The sequence below is a fragment of the Podarcis bocagei genome (assembly GCF_964188305.1).
Source record: "Podarcis bocagei genome assembly, chromosome: 10".
Lineage (NCBI taxonomy): Eukaryota > Metazoa > Chordata > Lepidosauria > Squamata > Lacertidae > Podarcis > Podarcis bocagei.
In genome coordinates this window covers 46,203,810-46,223,639 of record NC_138135.1, presented here as the reverse complement: position 1 = coordinate 46,223,639, position 19,830 = coordinate 46,203,810, and the positions used below count along the sequence as shown (strand labels likewise).

General features: G+C 44.8%; 1 protein-coding gene and 1 pseudogene across 9 annotated transcripts in view; both read right to left on the bottom strand.

Annotated features, from left to right (window-relative positions):
• Positions 1-19,830, bottom strand: part of KCNC2 (potassium voltage-gated channel subfamily C member 2) — a 97,410-nt gene that overhangs the window by 75,626 nt on the left and 1,954 nt on the right. For all 8 annotated transcript variants that reach the window (XM_081211951.1, XM_081211954.1, XM_081211947.1 and 5 more), the window contains exon 2: positions 18,633-19,368. In XM_081211951.1, the coding sequence (XP_081068077.1) occupies positions 18,633-19,349 (717 nt within the window). In that variant the 5' untranslated portion in view covers positions 19,350-19,368. The remainder of the gene's footprint in view (positions 1-18,632; positions 19,369-19,830) is intronic.
• On the bottom strand, positions 5,022-13,322 carry LOC308596862 (nucleotide sugar transporter SLC35D2-like; annotated as a pseudogene). Its single transcript has 4 exons — positions 13,145-13,322; positions 7,885-8,682; positions 5,574-5,722; positions 5,022-5,112 (listed from the first exon to the last, which is right to left on the bottom strand). The product of its transcript is annotated as a nucleotide sugar transporter SLC35D2-like (transcript).

Sequence of the window (19,830 nt, the reverse complement as noted above, 5' to 3'; positions counted from 1 at the left end):
TCTTTGAAGAAGAATGAAGGCTCCTTTAAGAGGGCAAAAATCCTGCTTTCGCTTTATACTTGTATTTCATAACAGAAATAATTCTCTGTGGAATTCCCTTTTTTAAAATCAAGGAGTCCACAGGTAAAACTACTCAGCTCACATATGGATATGACTCATTCAAACAGCCATTTGATTTATGGAGAGTTAAATGGCCCTGTGGTTAAAACAAGGCTGCTATTTTAAGGGAGATTTTTCTTTTCACATTGCTAGATTTCACAAGACTTTATTTGCAGTTCTTAACTTTAGCACACTAAACTCAGGACACTCTGGCTCAGGCGGTATAGAAAAGGAAAGTTTTCTTGTTTTCAGATGGTTCAGTTGTTCTTAAGTTGCCATTTTTTAAATTAAAAAAAAAACAGTGATCAAGAGACTGGACTGTATTTCTGGAATCTATGGTTTCAGGTCCCAGTTTTTAAAAAGTAGAAGAAATTGAAATGAAATTGTGGTACTCTTGAAGTAATCTTTTCCACGTTAAGACATTTATAGCTTTTTAGTGCTTTTCTTCTAAGAAGTTATTTTCTGTCCCTTACTAAATCTCAATCCCTTATTTACAGTTTGTGGAAGTGATTTGTCTAGACTGGGATCTCTAGCAGATAGCCTGCATTACTGGAGTCAACAGAGTCTACAGGTGAGGATAAATTGAGGAAACTTCTTGTGAACTGAATGGGTTTCTCCCCTGAATTTAGGAGTTCTTGCACTAAACTCTACAGTCCCACCACTCAGTTATGATGAGTCCATAGTGACATGAGTTCTGGCTGTTCTCTGAAATGAGGAAATGGGCCAGACAGTTGACACTATCACTCCCAAGTACCCTCTATCAATCAGTGTACCTCAGGCTCCTAGGTTTTCTGAGGTGATTTGAGGTGATGAAACAAGTGGATAGACAGCTAAAGTGATGGTGGAGACAGACTCAGGATGAAGCCACCTAAGCACACACCAACCTGGGTGCCACTGAAATTTGAAAGGCCAAAGTCCACCACTGCGTCCCGAACACTGTTTGATGAGACATAGGGGCTGCTGCTGGAAGGGTGAAACTTCTGAAAATCAGTCTGATTTTGGGTGATTCCTTCCTCTCCCAGAAACCTCCTCACCCCATTCCATTTTGTTCAGGGAGGGTCACAGTCCTCCAAGATGCTTTTCAGTGGGTGTTGTTGTCTACAGTGAGGTACACTAGACTTTCCTTTCATTAACTTCTTTCCACTCAATTACCACAGGATCCAAACCATTATCTTAAAATGTTTTTAAATACAGTGGTACCTCGGCTTAAGAACTTAATTTGTTCTGGAGGTCCATTCTTAACCTGAGGTACCACTTTAGCTAATGGGACCTCCCACTGCCGCCACACTGCTGCCGTGCAATTTCTGTTCTCATCCTGAAGCAAAGTTCTTAACCCGAGGTAATATTTGTGGATTAGCGGAGTCTGTAACCTGAAGCGTCTGTAACCTAAAGCGTCTGTAACCCGAGGTACCACTGAACTGTAAACAGAAAAAAAGACGAATATAATTGGCTAACTCGTTCAGTTCAGCACCACAGTTATTAAATGAATAAAAGATTTTTGTGGGGTTTTTGCCTGTTCTTTTTATAGTTCATTTAGTTGTCAGAGACATGGCCCACAGAGAGGAATCAGCAGAGGGGGAGGAAGAGGCAGAGGAAAACAGAAGGCTGCCTATCACTTCTCAAAGCAGCCCCGAGATGCAGGAGCAGGAGGCAGGTGGTAGTAGCGGGTTGGATTCAACTCTGGAGGAGGAGGAATTGGCTGACCTGAGTCTCCAAGAAGTAGGAGGTGAAGCAAGTGATTACAGCAAAGGAAGACCAGCTGGAAGTGAGGGTGGGGTCGGCATATATCTGGCCTTAGAAGGGGCTGGAGGCCAGTCGAGTCAACTGACTCTGATAGTGAAGAATGAGCTGTGGGAGGCTCTGTTTGCTCTAAGCCTGTAATTGCCAAATAAAGCTAAAGGAGTTAAACTGCCAGCTTGCTGTGCCATGTGTGAGAGATGTGCTAAACCTAACAGGCTAATATTTTGATCCACTTCCCCCACAACGTGCATAATTTTCTACATATCTATCATGTCTACTCTTCCTCAACACTGAATGGAATAGGTAAGCTCACTAGTTAGTATGCGTATTAGAGGCGCTATGTACACCAGTACATAAGGGCTGTTTTATATGTCACAAGAACAAGACTGTTCTAAAGATTCTCTAAGTCATTCCTCCATTTTGGGAAACGATTGACTCTTTTGAGGAGGGTAGGGTCTGGTTTACATAGCAGGCTATAAATTAAATGTACAAGCACATATACATATGCATACATATACCTAACGTTCTGCAAAATTCTATCCTTGTGGTCTTCTTTAGGGATCATGCATTAGATTAGGACCTCCATACACAGTGCCCAGGTTTGTGCCCCAAGGAGATCACTTTGGTGCTGCTAACACAGGAATTTGACTTCACCTCCAGAGGTGCACTCTGTAGTCCCTTGAGACAGATGAACGCCAAAAACCAAACATTTGATGTAGCAGATTGTCAGATATTGTGGTCTAGGGTCAGACAGGCGGCCACGAATGGACAATCTAAACAACACCTCAGGTGAAGGAACAAGCCAGATTTGGCAGCTTTATAGGGCCAGGTAGAATCTATTGACCAATTGATTAACTGCTGGCTGGAAGCAGGTAGTTATCGCTCTCAACCCTTTGTAGTAGTAACATTTCAGCGCAAAGATGCCAAGGCAGCAGCTCCTTCTTCTTTCAAGCTGTCTTAGTGGCATGCAAAGAAAGGGAAGAAATTAAGATTTCTGCTTAATGTAAAACTCCACTAACAAAGCAATTTGGAAAGTCCATTGCAGGCAGCGGGATCCTCTTTACTGAATCACAAGCCTACAAAGGATAAAAAGCACAAAGCCCCTCTCTCTCTCTTTCCATGTACATAATTATGTCCAAGAACACTTTACGGATCTAAGATCAGTATGAATTAAATATCCACCCCCCTTATTGCCGCACAATAATCAGTTCAAGAATTCCCAAGGTCTGTGATAAATGCAAATAATTGTACTCTACAAAATTGTTAACATGCATTTTCTCTTCCCCAGGCAGCAAAATAAAAGGGCTCAAGAAGACACTACAACCAAATGCAGCCTGTATTTCAAGGCAATGGCATTATCTAGTTCTCCCAGTCTGCCTCCTGCCTTTCTGTCTTCCAAAGCTTTTGCCCACAATCTTTTCCAGCGGTTTTATTTCCTGGCCTTTCATCCTAATTAACTGTCATTTCATGGGCATCAGCTTTTTTCAGGCAGCTCCCGGGTTATCCATCCACAAGGTCTTAATATGTTTTTCACATTGATATCCTAACTGTAGCTATTTATAGACACTTTAGAAGCTCTAGCGTGCCAGTCCGTCAGTAAGTGTGTCAGCTCACTTGCCTTGGATTCCCTGCATGTTACAATAAATCCACAGCCAATTTAGAAAACCCTCAGAACCATGCAGGAAGCAGGAAAGAGGGAGATACCAGGGAGTTTCCCAAGACACACATATTCAATTAATTTTACCAACACAGTGATTTTTGAAAATACCCTTAGGATCCCATGTTCAGATCCATTGCTAATCCTTGATATGGGAATGAGGGTGCATGGACCTTGGGTTCATGTCCTCTTTTCTCTTCATTTCAATGTATGAGATCTACCCACAATTCCCTCATGACATAAAACTCTAAAACTCTGGTTTGTTCTAACTACGGCTACTTAAAACAAACCAGAGTTTGATATCCTTGTTTGTTACTTAATTATAATTAGGGTGGGGAAAATATGCCAGTCTAGACTTGTGCAAGCTCATTCCTACAATTCTAAACAATGTTTTATAGTATTATTTATTTATAAAAGTATTTATAAACTGCAATATCAGGGCAGTACACAGCAATAACACATCGTTTAAAACAGGGGGTTGTGTTCAACTAAGTGCAATGTAGACCCATTGAAATTAATTAACCTAAGGTAATTAACCTAAGGTAATAATAATAATAATAATAATAATAATAATAATAATAATAATAATAATTTTTTATTTATACCCCGCCCTCCCCAGCCAAGGCCGGGCTCAGGTAGTCATGGCAATAGGTCTATTCTGAATAGGACAAATGTTGAAAACCACCCAACACAATCAATAAAATGACTGGCCAGCATAGGTGCTGGTTCCAGGGGGCCAAGGCACTGTGGGTCCCTCAATATATTTTTTTAGGGATCTGGGACTCCCTATTGTTGGAGCTGGGCACAGAGGGACACTGCGCAACATCACATGTGTGTGGTGTCAGGACATCACATTGGGGCCCCTCAATGTGCTTCAGAAGATGGTGCCTCTGTTGACCAGTCAAAAAAAGTTTCAAACAGCTACGCAGACCTGTCAGCATAAAAAAATAAATAAATCCTGAAGAGATTCCTGAATATAAAAAGCAATTACAGTGGTACCTCAGGTTACATACGCTTCAGGTTACATACGCTTCAGGTTACAGACTCCGCTAACCCAGAAATAGTACCTCAGGTTAAGAACTTTGCTTCAGGATGAGAACAGAAATCGTGCTCCGGCGGCGCAGCGACAGCAGGAGGCCCCATTAGCTAAAGTAGTGCATCAGGTTAAGAACAGTTTCAAGTTAAAAACAGACCTCTGGAACGAATTAAGTACTTAACCCGAGGTACCACTGTATGACTTCCGAATCACTGCTAGAAGTGTGTTCTGTAACATGGGACCAATGGCAATAAATGCCCAACTACTAGTGGATGCCTGTTGGGCTTCTGTAACACTAGTTGGGAGACAGCTAACACTGTTCCTTTGCTTGGTCTCAGTGAACAAGCTGGGATATAAAGGCTTCTGTGGGCTTTAAGGCATCCTGAGCCCATGTTGTTCAGGGCTTTGTATATCAGCCTTAAGCCTAGCTAAGTAGCATATGGGCACCCAATGTTTTAGCTGATGTGTTGCATTGGCCATCTGCTCCAATTAGCCATTTAGCACTGCATTCCGCTGTTGGTGCCAAAGGACAGCATCAAGAGGCGTATCGTCAGTCAAAAGCTGTATAGTGAAGAAACCTCTGTGGGGAGGGAATTCCACAACTTAGGGGCTTCCATAGAGAATGCCTTGAGATGGCAACCACCACCCAAATTTCTGAGATGGAACTATCAAGAGAACCGCCTTTGCTGATCTTAACACCTAGGAGAGTTGGTAGAGAAGGATATTTTTCAGATATTTGGGGCCTCCTAAGTCGTTTGGGGCTTCAAACATTACCATGAGCGTCTTGACTTGGGCCCAGAAATGAACTGGAAGCCAACACAGTTGGGTTTAAAGCAGGTTATACAAGTTCTAAAGTCAACCCAAGACAGTAATAGAGACCAGTTGAAGTTCCCAAGTTGGCTTCAAGGCCAGCCTCATGCAGTTTACATTGCAGTAATCCAATCTGGAAGTCACCAGAGCATGGAGTACTATGCCAAGTCATCTCTGTCCAAAAAGGGCCATACGAGCTGGTAAATAAGCCATAGCTAGAAACAGACACACCTGGCCACCAAGGCAACCTGGGCTTCAAGTGACAGTGTTGGACCCCGGAGTACCTGAAAGCTATGAGCCTGCTCCAACTGTGGTGAGCAGGGATCAAGAGGGCACACTGTCAGACTCACTGCCACAAGCTTCCTGTCTACATTTGTAGGCTGCAACAACCAAAAGTGATCTTACAAGGTGTAATTCAATGGTGTTCAAGGAGCCTCCAATGGATCAGAACCAATTGTAGCATCAACAATATATGGCACTTTGAAGACAATACCCTGGTCAGCAGCTTTAAAAATACAGTGGTCCTGCAATTTATGTGTAATTTACTTAGACGACTGCAGCTTGAGGTTGATGGTAGGTGTCAGGGAACTGACATCGGAGCTAGAGGCGGAGGGAAGGCTCTCAAATGATGCTGGAGAAGGGCCCAGCAGGGAGAGAGGCAGCTCCACAGATGGGGAAGCAAATCAGCGCAACACCAGGGATATAGAGGGGCTGATGGGGGAATCGGCGAGAGGGCTCCAGGACTCTTCACCGGACACCAGCGGGGAGAGCATGGGTCCTCCGCTACCCACGCCCACCCTGCGCAGAAGACTTCCACGCAGAGAGAGTAGGAGGAGACTGGGTGTCAAACAACTTTTATGTTGGAAAAGATTTAAGAAACGCCCACTGACGGATTCTGCTAGCGACTGAGGCAGCCACGAAGTGAAGGGCTGCCCAGACTGAAAGGTTTAGCAAGGCAACAAAGCCTGGAGAGGCGGCAACTTACGCACGAGCAACCCATACACATTACAGTAGGGAAATGGAGAATGAGAGGGGAGCCAGAAGGGGCTGTCTGAGATCTCTTGCGACCTTCCCAGAGCCCAGTAAACAAGGCAGAGGGCTTAAAATCTCTTTCTGTGGCAGTTTGTGCTTTCTGAGGCCCCCGCCTTGCTTACTAGGCTCTGGGAAAGGCATGCAAGGAGCCCTGGGAGCATCTCAGGACCTTCGCACAACCTTTCCATTAAGCAAGCAGAGGCCAAGGCCCACTCCAGACAGGAGTTGCATGGAGGGGCAGCTTCAAAGGTTTTCTGGCTTTACTTGATTTTGCTTTGTGCATGAACCCCCAGAACTGAACCTTCACGTGGGTTGGGGACCCACTGTACACACAAACTGGAAGTATTCACAACAGCAGAAGAATAAGGATAATTTCTAGAGAGCTGTATCCACCCCCACCCCACCATTTTTATAATTACAGTCAACTTGATTATTAGCGTACATTCAAAAGGAAAGATGTGAATGACATACATACTGTTTTTGTAGAACCATGTATGCTTCATTTCAACTACTTGGAGGAAAGGCAGGAAGGTATGATAAATTTTAAAAAAACACATTTTCACTTCTGGTATACGAGGTTTTGCAGAAGTGGTAGAAAAAGCAATGAATCATAATGAAAAGCTGTTTCTTTCCCCCAATTCAAATGACAACAGTTTAATGCATGTAATATCTGCCTTATACACAAAAACAAGTCAGAGTGTTATTATTTATTATTAGAATTCTAGCAGTAACTGACTCTTTCAATTATATTTTTACTCAGCACATCATTTCATATGAATCCTATTCTTAAAATGCTTAACGAAAACCAAAGCAAACCAAGTGACAAAAGCAAGTGTTTCTGTGGCAATCACCTAGTTTGATCTTGGACACAGATCTTATTGTGCTGGTTCAGGCAACTATATAAGACTACCTGCTTCTGCCCAATTTAAAAAGAATATAGATATATATATTGGCAGCTAGATGTGCCAGCTCCTTTCCATGCTGCTCAGGGGAAAGAAATATTGGGCAGATAGCTGTGCAGCATATTGTACAAACATGAAAGTAATATGTACAAAGTCTGCACAGTAAAATGGTGACACTGCCAGCTTCTTCCCAACCCCACCCCTCCTTAGACAAGTCTGGAGACACTGATTCACTGTAGTAGTCACTGCCAAGGAGTTTTAAACTGTTCTTCTGAATCTACCCAGGAGCCCACAACCATAGGCATTCTGAGGGAGATGGCGAATCAACGCCCTTGAAAGCAAAAACGTAGAACAAGGATCCCTGGATTTGACCAAGTGCAAGGTTTTCAGTGGAAGGAACAAAGAAAAACCCAAGCCCTGCCATCCATCCATCTACTGTGATTAGTCTGGCTACATAAATAATCAAACATGCCTGAAGACAACTGTTCCCAGCTGTCTAAGATCATGACTTGTCTCACATGGACTGTAATGCGAGGTAGGAAGAACTTCCACTCCACAGCCAATTCTGCATGTGTGTGTTGAACTTCTACAGGCGCCCACATCCTTACAGCTTCCCTAGCCTTTTGCTTCTGCTGGCTCTTGGCATCTGCTTTTTCTTCATCTGTGGAGCTCTTAGGACAGCCATTTGTTAGAAATGAGTATCTTAGCCTTTCTGCCATGCAGATATGGAGCCCTATGAATTTCAGCATGGAAAAGAGATACCCTTCGCCAATTAGCATTACAACATGGTGGACACATTTTTTATAGCACCGACCACCATGGTTGTGAGGGCAGAATTATAATGGCTGCAGAGGACTGTAGAATACATCAGACGAAACACCAGAAAACAGGAAAGAAGAAATTGAAAGATAAACATTTGTCCATTGCTTGAAATCAGTGGCCTTCATGGTCTCCCATGAATAAGCTTATGAGAACTGTAGGAATTACCGTAAAGCAGGCGATATTATAAAAATGACTCCATATTTTCCCAGTTCCTTTGGGTCAATTTTTTGTTTTGTGTAAACACCGTTTACTGTGTTCAGCAACACAGACACATAGCCTTCCATGCTGAAAGCTAGATATGATCCTGCTGCTTTGAAAGCCCCAAGGATGATTGCAAACAGGCTAATTAGAATGCTCAAAGGATAGTGCTTCCCAAGAATAATGACTTCCAGCAGTAATGTAAAAGGAATGATAAACTTCCTAAGGACTGTAAACATTGGCAAACTTATCCTTGCTTGTGCTTGATAATCCACTTAAATGATTTCCAACCTAAATCAGAGGAAGTAGAAACAGCTTCATGGGGGTAACCTTACCAAAATCAGGGAAGTGAATGATTTTATTTTTTACATTAGAATAGTGCTGTCCTGCTCCAAGTCACACTGGAGATGGGAATCTGCAATCAATCAGCCCCACCTTGTTTACCAGAAGGATGAAGAAAGGGCAGATTCCAAAGAAGAGGGCAGAAAGTAGCTTGAACAGAGAGGAAGGGGTGGCAGTGGCAGCAGAAGTGAGTGACTCCTCTTCCTCTTGTCTGCCTTTCATTTCTTGGCATGTGTGGCAACATGCCCCAATCTGTTGGCCATACCAGATGGCATCCCCGCCACTCTGGCAAGCCACCACAGCCCCTCCTCACTGAAGGGGCTGATTAACATTTCTGCTTAACAGAGAAAATTCTCAAAACCTGAGGCATTTCACCTGAAGATCTACAAGAGGGGTTGTAGGAGAATAAAAACCAAGACCGAGAATCAAAAACAACATGAAATCAAGGGAGCATGACTTCCATGGAATTCCATTTAATACGGAACCAACAAAATACTTCAGATCCTTGAATGGGCTGGACTCATCATACAACCTGTTTCCAGCAGATGTGTAGTCCCCCTTGAAGTACCAGGCAGGGTCGCATCCTGCGTTTACTGATCGATTCAGCTTTGTTCCTGGATCTTCCAGTGGTGGTTGTCACTAGGGACACTTTTGCATGCACCAGCTGAACCTTTTCCTGGTAAAGGACACTACACATGCCTGGTTAACATCCTGGTTGGAATGCTACAGTATGCTCTACATTGGGCTGCCACAAGCTGGTACACAGTGCCTCAGCAAGAATTTTGACTGGTACATGCACATGCAACTCCAATATTACAGAATCTTCACTGACACCCTGGCTGTTTCCAAACCCAGTCCAAATGGCCTAAGAGGAACATGATATTTCAAGGAGCATCTTCTCCCACAACATCCTGACTGCCTAGTCAGGTCTTCTAAACTTTCTCGCCTCATGCAGAAATAAGGAGAAAAGGGGAGAGCTCAAGGTTTGATGCAGCACATCCTTGGTTTGTTGTGACAGCTGGACCAGACTAAATAGTTGAGTGTGTGGTCATCATGTTATGCATCCTTTGATATTTGTTGCTTAAATGGCTTACAAATTGGCTCATCTTGCAATTAGTGTTCATTAAGGAACAAAATGAGGTTAATAGTCAGATCCTGTCCTCTGCTGTATTTGTATTTGAGCAAAAAGGCATGTAGCATTTGGAAATGTTCAGCAGAATTTAACTGAATCAATGCACAAGCAGTACGACTTCCACTTGCACAACATACTTTTTCACCCTCTCCTTTCCCTGTACACACATCCCACAGTGCCCAAAATTGCTCCAGAGGATTGGAAGGAAACCCAGCATGGATTTTGGGGGGTCGCAGTGGGGGAACAATAGCAGAGCACATTGGCTGAGCACACAGGAGGTCCCAGATTCCATTTGAAGGAATGGGTTTCCCAAACCCAAAACTGACTGTGCAGGCAGTTTGAAAACTGCACCAAAATCCTGGGAGCAATGCCAGAAGCGTGTTCCCGGAGATGATGACCTCTGGCTCCAAGATAGGAGTAGGAACAGGAATATCCTTTTATGGTCAGGAGTGCAGGAAGGAAATCCCTTTTATGGTTAAGAGTGCCGGAGCAGGAACATCTGTGATGTCAACCTGCGTATACAAGCTGATGTGGCTGGGGAAGGGGGAGAGGGTGTTGGGAGGATATATATACTGCATGAAACTTGTCATTTCTTTGGACTTGCTGGGGACTAATCACGCAAGTGCCTTCTGCTATCCGGAGAGCAGAATAAACTCTTTCTTTGAAACAACCACGGTGTCATTTTGACTTACTTCCTCCTGTCCCGGAGCAACGCAGACCCAATCGGTGAACTCCAATAAGGCTACACATTCACTGCCACTCAAAGCAGGCAATACTTGGCTAGATGGATAAATAGTCTGATCTAGTAAAATGCAGTTTCCCATGAAGCTGCTATTTGTCCCGCTGGAAAAAACAGATAGGTACCAATACTGTCCTCATCTCTCCCCCCTGCACCTAATAGAAACTTGAGGTAGGGGAATGTCATCTGGGGAAAGAGCAAAGAGGTGAAAATGACACACCTTCTCCCCCAAGGTTACTTACCTTAATCCAATATTCTTCCTTCCCTTCCACCCCTGACTCCCAGCTGCTTAGTTTTTTTAAAAAAAATGTTGAGATTCAAGTGTTGGGTACACCATGTTGAAAATTCTGTAGCTTTATGCTCTCCTCAATGCATACGTGTAGTCAGCAGAAACCCTACATTGCCTGATCTCAACAAGACATGGGAGTGAAAGGAATCGTAACCATACACATGTGCCCAAGCCTATAAAAAGTAGTATCTTTTTAAACAGAATTGCTGGCTAAAGCCACCCCCTTCAGCCAAAGTCACTTGCATGTGTTTCAGTCATAAAATTGAGAATTTGGCCATTCACCTCATCTGGTATGTCCACCTTCCAACTGGAAAATGGTTCTCTCGGGGCAGCTTTCCTCAGAGAACATCCTAGGTATCTCTTGGTGGGCAAATCTATCTTATAAAGAAGTTGAGGTGACTCCACTCTAGACATGGCCAGTAGCAGCACTGGTTTAAAGAGCAGTTCCCACTCCTGGCTAGCCCTGGGAACAGATTGTAGGTAAGGCAGTAATTATAACATGCCCTATAGTTTCCAGAATCATTCCCCAAAAACTAAACAGTAGACTTATATGATTGGAGAGGAATCCCTGTTGAGAGCATGCAGAAGTTTCTGTCAGTGAAAAGACAAGGCAGTGAATTAACCTGTCAATCTGAAAACTAAATGCAGAGAGATACTGTGGAGTACTTCAGACAGAAAAGGGGGAAGCATGCAGTAATAGTGTCTAGGTTGAGAATCTGGTTACCACACAGAATGCACAATCATGTTTTTATTTTACATGACTATAGCTTTTGTCAAAAGTAGCTCACCAAAACAAGAAGTAAATAACTTCACCATTGTTGTTGTTGTTGTTGTTTAGTCGTGTCCAACTCTTTATGACCCCATGGACCAGAGCACGCCAGGCACTCCTGTCTTCCACTGCCTCCCACAGTTTGGTCAAACTCATGCTGGTAGCTTCGAGAACACTGTCCAACCATCTCGCCCTCTGTCGTCTCCTTCTCCTTGTGCCCTCCATCTTTCCCAACATCAGGGTCTTTTCTGAGGAGTCTTCTCTTCTCATGAGGTGGCCAACGTATTGGAGCCTCAGCTTCAGGATCTGTCCTTCCAGTGAACACTCAGGGCTGATTTCCTTCACCATAGAAGTATTCTATTCTGGATTGTTGAGAAACCTGAGGATGGTAGCTTACCATCTAAACATAGCTTTCAATATGCTGGTTATAAAAGCTGGAAAAATATTTAGAATTCTAGGTCCCAGAATTACCCTTCTACACACCTGAGCAATGAAGCAGGTAGAATTTTTCCAGCCCCCACCCATCATCTCCTCTTTGCTGTATGTATCCCAATATTCCAAGTCAGTGCAATATCAAGATGTTTTGCAACAGACTGTAATTTCTCCAAGCAATCTTTGTAGCCATCCATTTCAGAGACCCCATTCCCAGATATGCTTACTTATTTATTTTTTTAATTTAAAAATATTTAAGTATAAACAAGTGTTGAAACATGAACAGTAAAAGTATAAACAGTGTTGAAACATTAAAAAAAAACATAATGTTGTCAGTGAAGCTTTCCAAACGAAAAGGAAGCCCGCACTTTATTTATCAGTTGCTGCATATGTGAGCATTACAATTTGGAGCCAACTTCCGCTCGCAGCTACACTAATGCAGATTATGACTGAATAGTGACTTTGAAGGTGTTCTCTGGGTTATTCCACCACGGCAGAATGTGCACATATGTACATGCATTTACACGCAACCATCATCTGAAATGGCAGCACACATCATCTATGTGATGTTTATGTCAGAACAATGCGGAAATGTTTAAATAAATGGCAGAGGGATGCTGTTTTCAATTAAAAAGAAGAAGCCAGAAGCTGACCTGTTTCCATGGAAACAAGAGGAGGACTAGACAGTGCTGCTCTAGAAGGGAGAATTGCAGATGCTGGGCAGGGGGGAGGGACTGAAATATCTCTCATGTTACCTTTTTCACATATCTTTTTCACACAGTTACCATCAAAATATTAGGCCGACTGACTCCATTTTTCTTGCATTTCTAAACTTATTAAGCAACAGGTGTCAGCCAGTCCTCCAGCTGCCATCCTCTCACACTACTGCCGGATTGTTCCAAAAGGCAACTATTACAGTCCTCTCACAATGATTCGTACCACCTTTGGAAAATGGATAAAACAGAATAGAAATGTCAGCAAAAGAGCTTTATTGCCATGCTTGATGTTTAATCAAAAACCTTTTCACTTCTCTTTCATGTAGCAAACTGTCCCTAAAGAGCCATTATTTTCAAATAGCGTAGCTGGAACTTGATAGCTTATGCTAATATATTGTTTTCTAAATAAGTAGAGCGAGCTTCTCTTACCATAGCGACAAAGTAGTTCTCCATATTTATTTACTAGAGGCAGTTTAGTAATAAGTTCCTGATAGAAGACATCTGTATCATCAATAGCTGAGGACACACTGAGCACAATGCACTCACACTGAGGACTCTGCATCCCAGTAGCAAACATAGCATGGTTTATTTCCATCCATCCATCCATGTGTGCAGACAGGCAAACATAGAGGTCACACAACAGGATGTTAGAGGGAAAGGGAGGTCTGTGTGTGCTGTCCGTAGCCTCATGCAGTTGGAGCATTTACAAGGCACAGAGAGAGATGGCCAGATGGGAACACAAGAGGCACATATGTGTCTCCTACTCAGCCTAACATCCTGTTGCACTTGTGAACATAAGTAGTGGTGGGAGGGGAACTGGGTCCTATTGAGTCCTATCAAGTACTCTGAGCATGGGCACTGTACTCATGGTGCAAGAAAGTGGATCGTGCTTCTTGTACAGGTGAAATAAAGTAACTAAATAGTAATATGCTGAGGGATCTGCTTTTAAAAAAACTTAAGAGGTGGGTGGGTGTTACCAATGCAACCAACTATGTCCTGGCCAAATGAAACCAGTAGTATTGTGCTTGCTGCCATAGGAGGAAGTGATTCTGAAAGTCCTGCTTTCAACAGCGGTTCTCTTTTACTTATTTCCATCTATAAAAGGCACACAGTCACATAGTATGGGTTGCCAGAGCCCGGGACCGCATGGAGGGAGGAGTGGGAGGGAAACAGAGTACATATGTGCATTCAACTGCCTAATGGCATCAGTGTCACCCAGGAAATCACAACCACAGTGATAGGCAAAGAAGAGTTGTTCCGTTGTCTGGAGAGATCACTTCCTGGTTCAAATGGAGAAACCATTTTCAACCAAGCCTAGCAACGGAAGCATGCAACTGTATTGAGGCACCACTAGGTGTGGAAATTTTGTGTCCCTAACAAATTTTTGCCTGCGACAACCACCCCGTGCCCCCCCCCCACAATGTTATGTCACTGTAGGCCCATAACCATCTTTATAGGATGCCCCTAAAAAGCTACTGTAAGCCAAACACAGCACTGGGACTTTGTGCTGTCATTTTGCTGCTACTTTTATCTTCCTGTAGCAACTGTCCACAATTCACCAACATCCATTCAAACAGCTGATCCATTTGAGGTCCAGCTGCCTGCATATATTGATCTTTGGAAACCTTATGTATTATAAAAAAGGACTATTTTTGTTGTTGTTGTTGTTATGTTTCCTACCCAGTAAACCTACAGGTAAGGAGGCAGTAACTGAAGCCATGTGAAAAACCAGCAATGATGAAGCGCTAAAAGACTTTAGACCTAGATAATTCTATCAGGTTATCCATGGACTAAAACAACACAGATTGTGTAACACAGTATGCAGTTCTGAGTTTACTCTACTAACCTACTTTCTCATACTTCTAGACTTCTCATACTGCCAAGCACCATACTGACAGCTCTTTAGGACAACCATCTCAGGATAAGAACCTCCTCCTAAAGTACTTGAGCTTTTCTCCTGAAAATCCCACTATTGATGCATTTCACAGCTTACGATGCGGGCAATACCCAGTACAAAAGCAATACTCTCCAAATGTTGTTGGATTCCAGTTCTGACCAGGCTCAGCCAGCATGGCCAATGGTCACAGATTATGGGAGTTGTATTCCAACATCTGGAAAGCACCATAAGAAAAGCAGTGTTGCTATACATGTTTACTCAGAAATAAGTCACACTGTGTTCAACATGGTTTCTTTTCAGGTAAGAGGTACAAGACTTTTAACCTAAATCTGGTTTAGGGAATGGGACCTTAACGTGAAAAGTCCTTCACAGTTCTTATTTCTAACAGTTCTCTGAATATTTTTAATACTCTGCTTTTTCCTTGGTTGGTGCTCCAGGTAACTATCAATAAAATAGTAATGCAATACAAAAAGAAATGTGATAAATATCAGATAAGTGTATCCTGTCTCTCCTCCAAGGGCCTCAGATACACTTTCTACGATTGCAACAACTCTCTGAGAAAGGTCAGGCAAAGAGACTGCAGCAAGGTCACCCACAGAACTTTGTGTCTGCGGAGATATTACAGCCTTCATCTCAGCAGCCCAAATCCAATGCTACCCATTCCTTTATGCCACCACATCATTTTAAAGATGGAAAATAAGCTTTTTGATACACAGTTCAATGCAGTATAAATGGACAAACCCTGCATTTCAATATGAGGTACTATAAACTGAGTTAACATTCAAGCAAACAACCGTACAGCAGGATGAAGAGCATGATTTCAAAGATACATGCTGATCAAGTGAAGAACAAGTCAATATATATAGTCTCAGTCTGAAGGGCTGCATGCATTCCTTTTCTTCTTTAGCCATGATCACTGCTCACGTCATCAAATAACAACATATGTATTCCCCACTAGACAAAGATGTCCAAGCATCTATTCTTTAACAGAAATATGTTTGTTATACTCTATATATACACTACACTGTGTGATTATACTGGGTGGTATTCAGCTAAGTTTAATAAAAAAAAAAACCATGGCTAGGTTAGGTCCATTAATTTCTGTAGATCAACTCTTGAGTAAAACTTCATTGAATACCACCCACTATATCCTCCTTGTACATGTGGACAAGGATATATAAAATATCATTTTCCTCCACAGAAGGAAGAGCAGCATAGATGGGGAAACATCCATTTTGCGTAGATTTTGAGTGAAATTTTTGAGTGGGAAAACAGCCTGAAGAGAAAGGGTTAAGCAGCTCTTCTTCCATCCCCTGCTGTTTGCCCACTAAAATGGGCTGCTTTTGGTTTAACAAATGTGTTTTTGAAAATTGGGAAATGTACTTTGACCCTTATACAGACAAGGGAAGTTATGGACAATGGCCTCATTCACAAAGCACGGTAAGCCATGCTATGGTTTACTGGGAACGCATATAGGTGCTGGCTGCTGGAGAGTAGCTTGTAGCTGCTTGACTCCCTCCTGGTCCTTTTTGCTTCTTGGTTACAGTGCATGGCTATTGAGGAGGAATTAACCACAAGTCCTCCTAGTTCAGATGACATGCTAAGACCAACCTTGGGTTAACTCACTGTGATGCAACAGTAAACAGGACCAGAGAGGAGGAAAGCAGCTGCAAGCTCATCTTCAGGAGCCCTCATGGTCCCAGTAAGCCATACTTTGCTTGACTGTGTCAGATGAACCAGGCCATTGAGCAGCGGAGCATGTATCCTGCTGTAAAAATTCCAGCTCCGTACAGGTGCCACTGTTTTTCACTACCTATCAGCCTCAGTTTCTTATCTACAAAACAGACAAACTAAGACACAGGAGCTGTAAAATAAGTTTGCAGTTAAAAATCTAAAAAATGACACAAGCATTGAATAAAACTAATGAAAGCCTACTCGTATTGCAGAGAAGCTATGCAAATGTAACCTCAGACATTTATTCTACATTCATTCAAATAAGGCCAGATCCAAAACAGATTTTTTTAGATGGACCCCAAAGATGTGACAGGTATACATATACTTTGTCCCCAAGGCACACCCTGACAGCCTTAGTTTTAGGAACTGAGAGCACTGTTTCAGTATTTCCAGTCCTTGCTGTTCAGTGGTTTAGTGTACTTCATTCTGCCTTGAGCTCAAGTGATCCAAACAGCAGACAATGACCAAGCCAAGACCAATGTAGAAGAAGAAGAGTTTGGATTTGATATCCCGCCTTTCACTCCCTTTAAGGAGTCTCAAAGCGGCTAACATTCTCCTTTCCCTTCCTCCCCCACAACAAACACTCTGTGAGGTGAGTGGGGCTGAGAGACTTCAAAGAAGTGTGACTAGCCCAAGGTCATCCAGCAGCCGCATGTGGAGGAGCGGAGACGCGAACCCAGTTCACCAGATTACGAGTCTACCGCTCTTAACCACTACACCACACTGGCTCTCTGGTTGTAGGCAACCCTGTCTCTCTGTACCGAAATCAGGAGTTGGCATCTGCTTTTTCAGGAGACTTTCCCCAAGCAAACCCTATAAGCTAAAGTGTCCTGCTTCATTGATATGGCTTATTGGATCACAGAAACATAAGGCAACTTCAGACATGCACATAGCATCCTGTTGCTTCCATACAGCTGCTCTTAAATGGTGTACGATCTTTATAATGGGCATTTCAAGAGTGTGCTCATGCATAATAGAAAGAATCACACAATAGGGGGGAGGCAGATTTAGCATTAAGCTGGCAATTATATTCAACCGAGGTTAGTTTTTATGAGAAAGTTGGATAGAAACTTTATTCTGATTAAACTTCTCTCACAGGTGTATCAGAGCCATTCAGGAAACCATCTTATAGATGACAAATCTACAGTTACGAACAGAAAACTGGGGAGAACTGACCCTCGTTTTCATGCCTCTCCCTTTGAGGCTGCTAAGGCCTGCTAGTATTGGAGACAGTAGCGGCTGCATGCTCTCAGTTTGCGTGGAAGACTTGCCTTCCAGGCTCCCTTCCTGCTTTGTCAGTTACTACAAGACATTCTTCCATCCAATATCACCATCAAGCCCATTCAGCTGGTGAGCCATGAGCAGGCCTTCCATGTGGAAGACTTGGGTTCACATCTCATGGTACTGACAGAACCCCAGGGCCTTCAATAAGTAAAGGAGTGGGGGAAGATGTGACACACTCTATGAATAAAGCATTCATGCACCAGCCCTTTCCATATAGTGTTAACAGGGCAACTGATGCCATTCACCACTAGCATGCTAACACTCCATACTAATACACCGCTGCCCATGGCAAGTACATCTATTCATGTCACTTATTGCTCTCCACGGACCAATTCCCCCCCCCCCAATATGAGGGAGTTCACCTAAAACACATGCTTGAGAAGACCCCTTACCTGTGGCCTGTGACCCGCCTCATTTCAGCCCCCTTAATGCCACTGTGTGAAATAGGAACAATAAGGCATCTCACATGGTTAAGAGCACTAAGAAAGGTGGCAGTCTCACACACACCTGGGAATGTGTGAGAACCCAGTGGGACCCACCTACACATAACTGCTCTTAAGAAAATAATAATGAAGAAGTTACAAGAATAGTAGCAACAACAAGTATTCGATCCTATGCATGTTTACCCTGAAGGAAGCTCTCCCTGGGTTACTGCTAGGAAGAGGAGCCAACTTCTAGGGGCCAAGGTCCCCATTAAAATATATGAGCGGATGGGGCACCCCAAAGTTGATGGACATTGCCATTAAAATGGTGCGATTGCACCCCATCACGTGATTATGTGGGGCGGGACTTACCCCCCCCCCAATATTTTATTCAAGTTGGCAACCCTGTTCCCAGGTCACTGGTTGCAGGTTGGAACTGCCTTGGTTTCTGTCACCCTCTCACAGCAGCCTCCTTCGAAGGGTTGGTGGGTGAGTTTTTAAGGTGGGGCACCAGGGGGCAGAGAGGTTGGACCTTCCCCTCCCCCCACCTCACCCCCTGCCTCGGCCTCGCTCTCCTTACCCTGGCGGCGCGGGAAGAGTAGGGGTCCTCGAAGAGCGCCCACATGCGCGGCTGGAGCCTCTTCCAGCGGCCGCCCTTGCCGTCGAGCGGGGCTCCGAGGGCGGCGGCAGCGGCGGCGGCGGCGCCCACGTCGTCGATGCCCAGTCGCTTGGCGGCCAGCTCGTCGTCGTCGGGCTCGGCGGGCGGCTCTCCGGTGATGAGGTCGGGAGCCTCGAAGATGTCGAGCGCCTCCTCGGCGTCGCGGTGCTGCCGGTAGGTCATCCAGCAGCAGGGCTCCACGTCCGTCTCGTCGATGCCCCAGAAGGCCAGCTCCTCCTCGAACAGCGGCCCGCACACGTCGGCGGGGCAGTGCAGCTTGCCCGTGCGGTAGTAGTTGAGCACGTAGGCGAAGACGCCCGGGTGCCGGTCGAAGAAGAACTCGCAGCACGTGGCGCCATTGCTGCGCGGGCTCCAGGCACTGCCGCCCGCGCCGTCCAGGGGGCCGCCCGCGCCGCCGCCGCTGCCTCCGCCCGGGTTGGGTCCCGGGTTGGGGGCGGGCAGGGGCGGCGGGGGAGCCGGCAGGGGCGGCGCTTGGTGCTCTTCCCCGCCGCCGGGGGACTCGCAGGCCAGCAGAGCCAGGCGGGTGCCCGGCAGCGTCTTGAGGGTGCTCCGGTAGGTCTCGTGCCTCGTGCCCCCGACGTTGAGGATCACCCTCTCGTGGTCCTCGAGCTTCCCCATCTCTGTGGCTCAGACATGACTGCGGGAGAGAAAAGAAGAAGAAGCAGGAGAGAGGCGCCCAGAGGCAACAGAGCCGGGTGGCTATTTTTAGGCCGCCTGGGGAAAGGAAGACGTCGATTGCCACGGGAGAGTGGGGGAGGGGCCACGGCCACCACCACGTGATAATTGCCCCCAAATATGAATGGGAGGTAGCAGGGAGGGGGGAGCAGCTTCCTAGAGGTTGCACCTTGCATGGAAGGGAAGGGTAGCTACTCGCATCTTCAGGGGAAGGGGAGAAGCCCTTCGAGAAGGGACGTACAACCAGGCGTCGCGTACCCGCCCTGAGCCTACAGCCCCCTGCTGGTCTTGTCCAAAAGAGGGAGCTTTTCCCACCTACACCGTTTCCTGCTGGAACCCAGAGCCAGGTCACCAGAGGGACTTCCCCATGTTGTTGTCTCCGTTTCCCTTGTCCCGCGTTTGCCTCCCCCACTCCCAATATCCG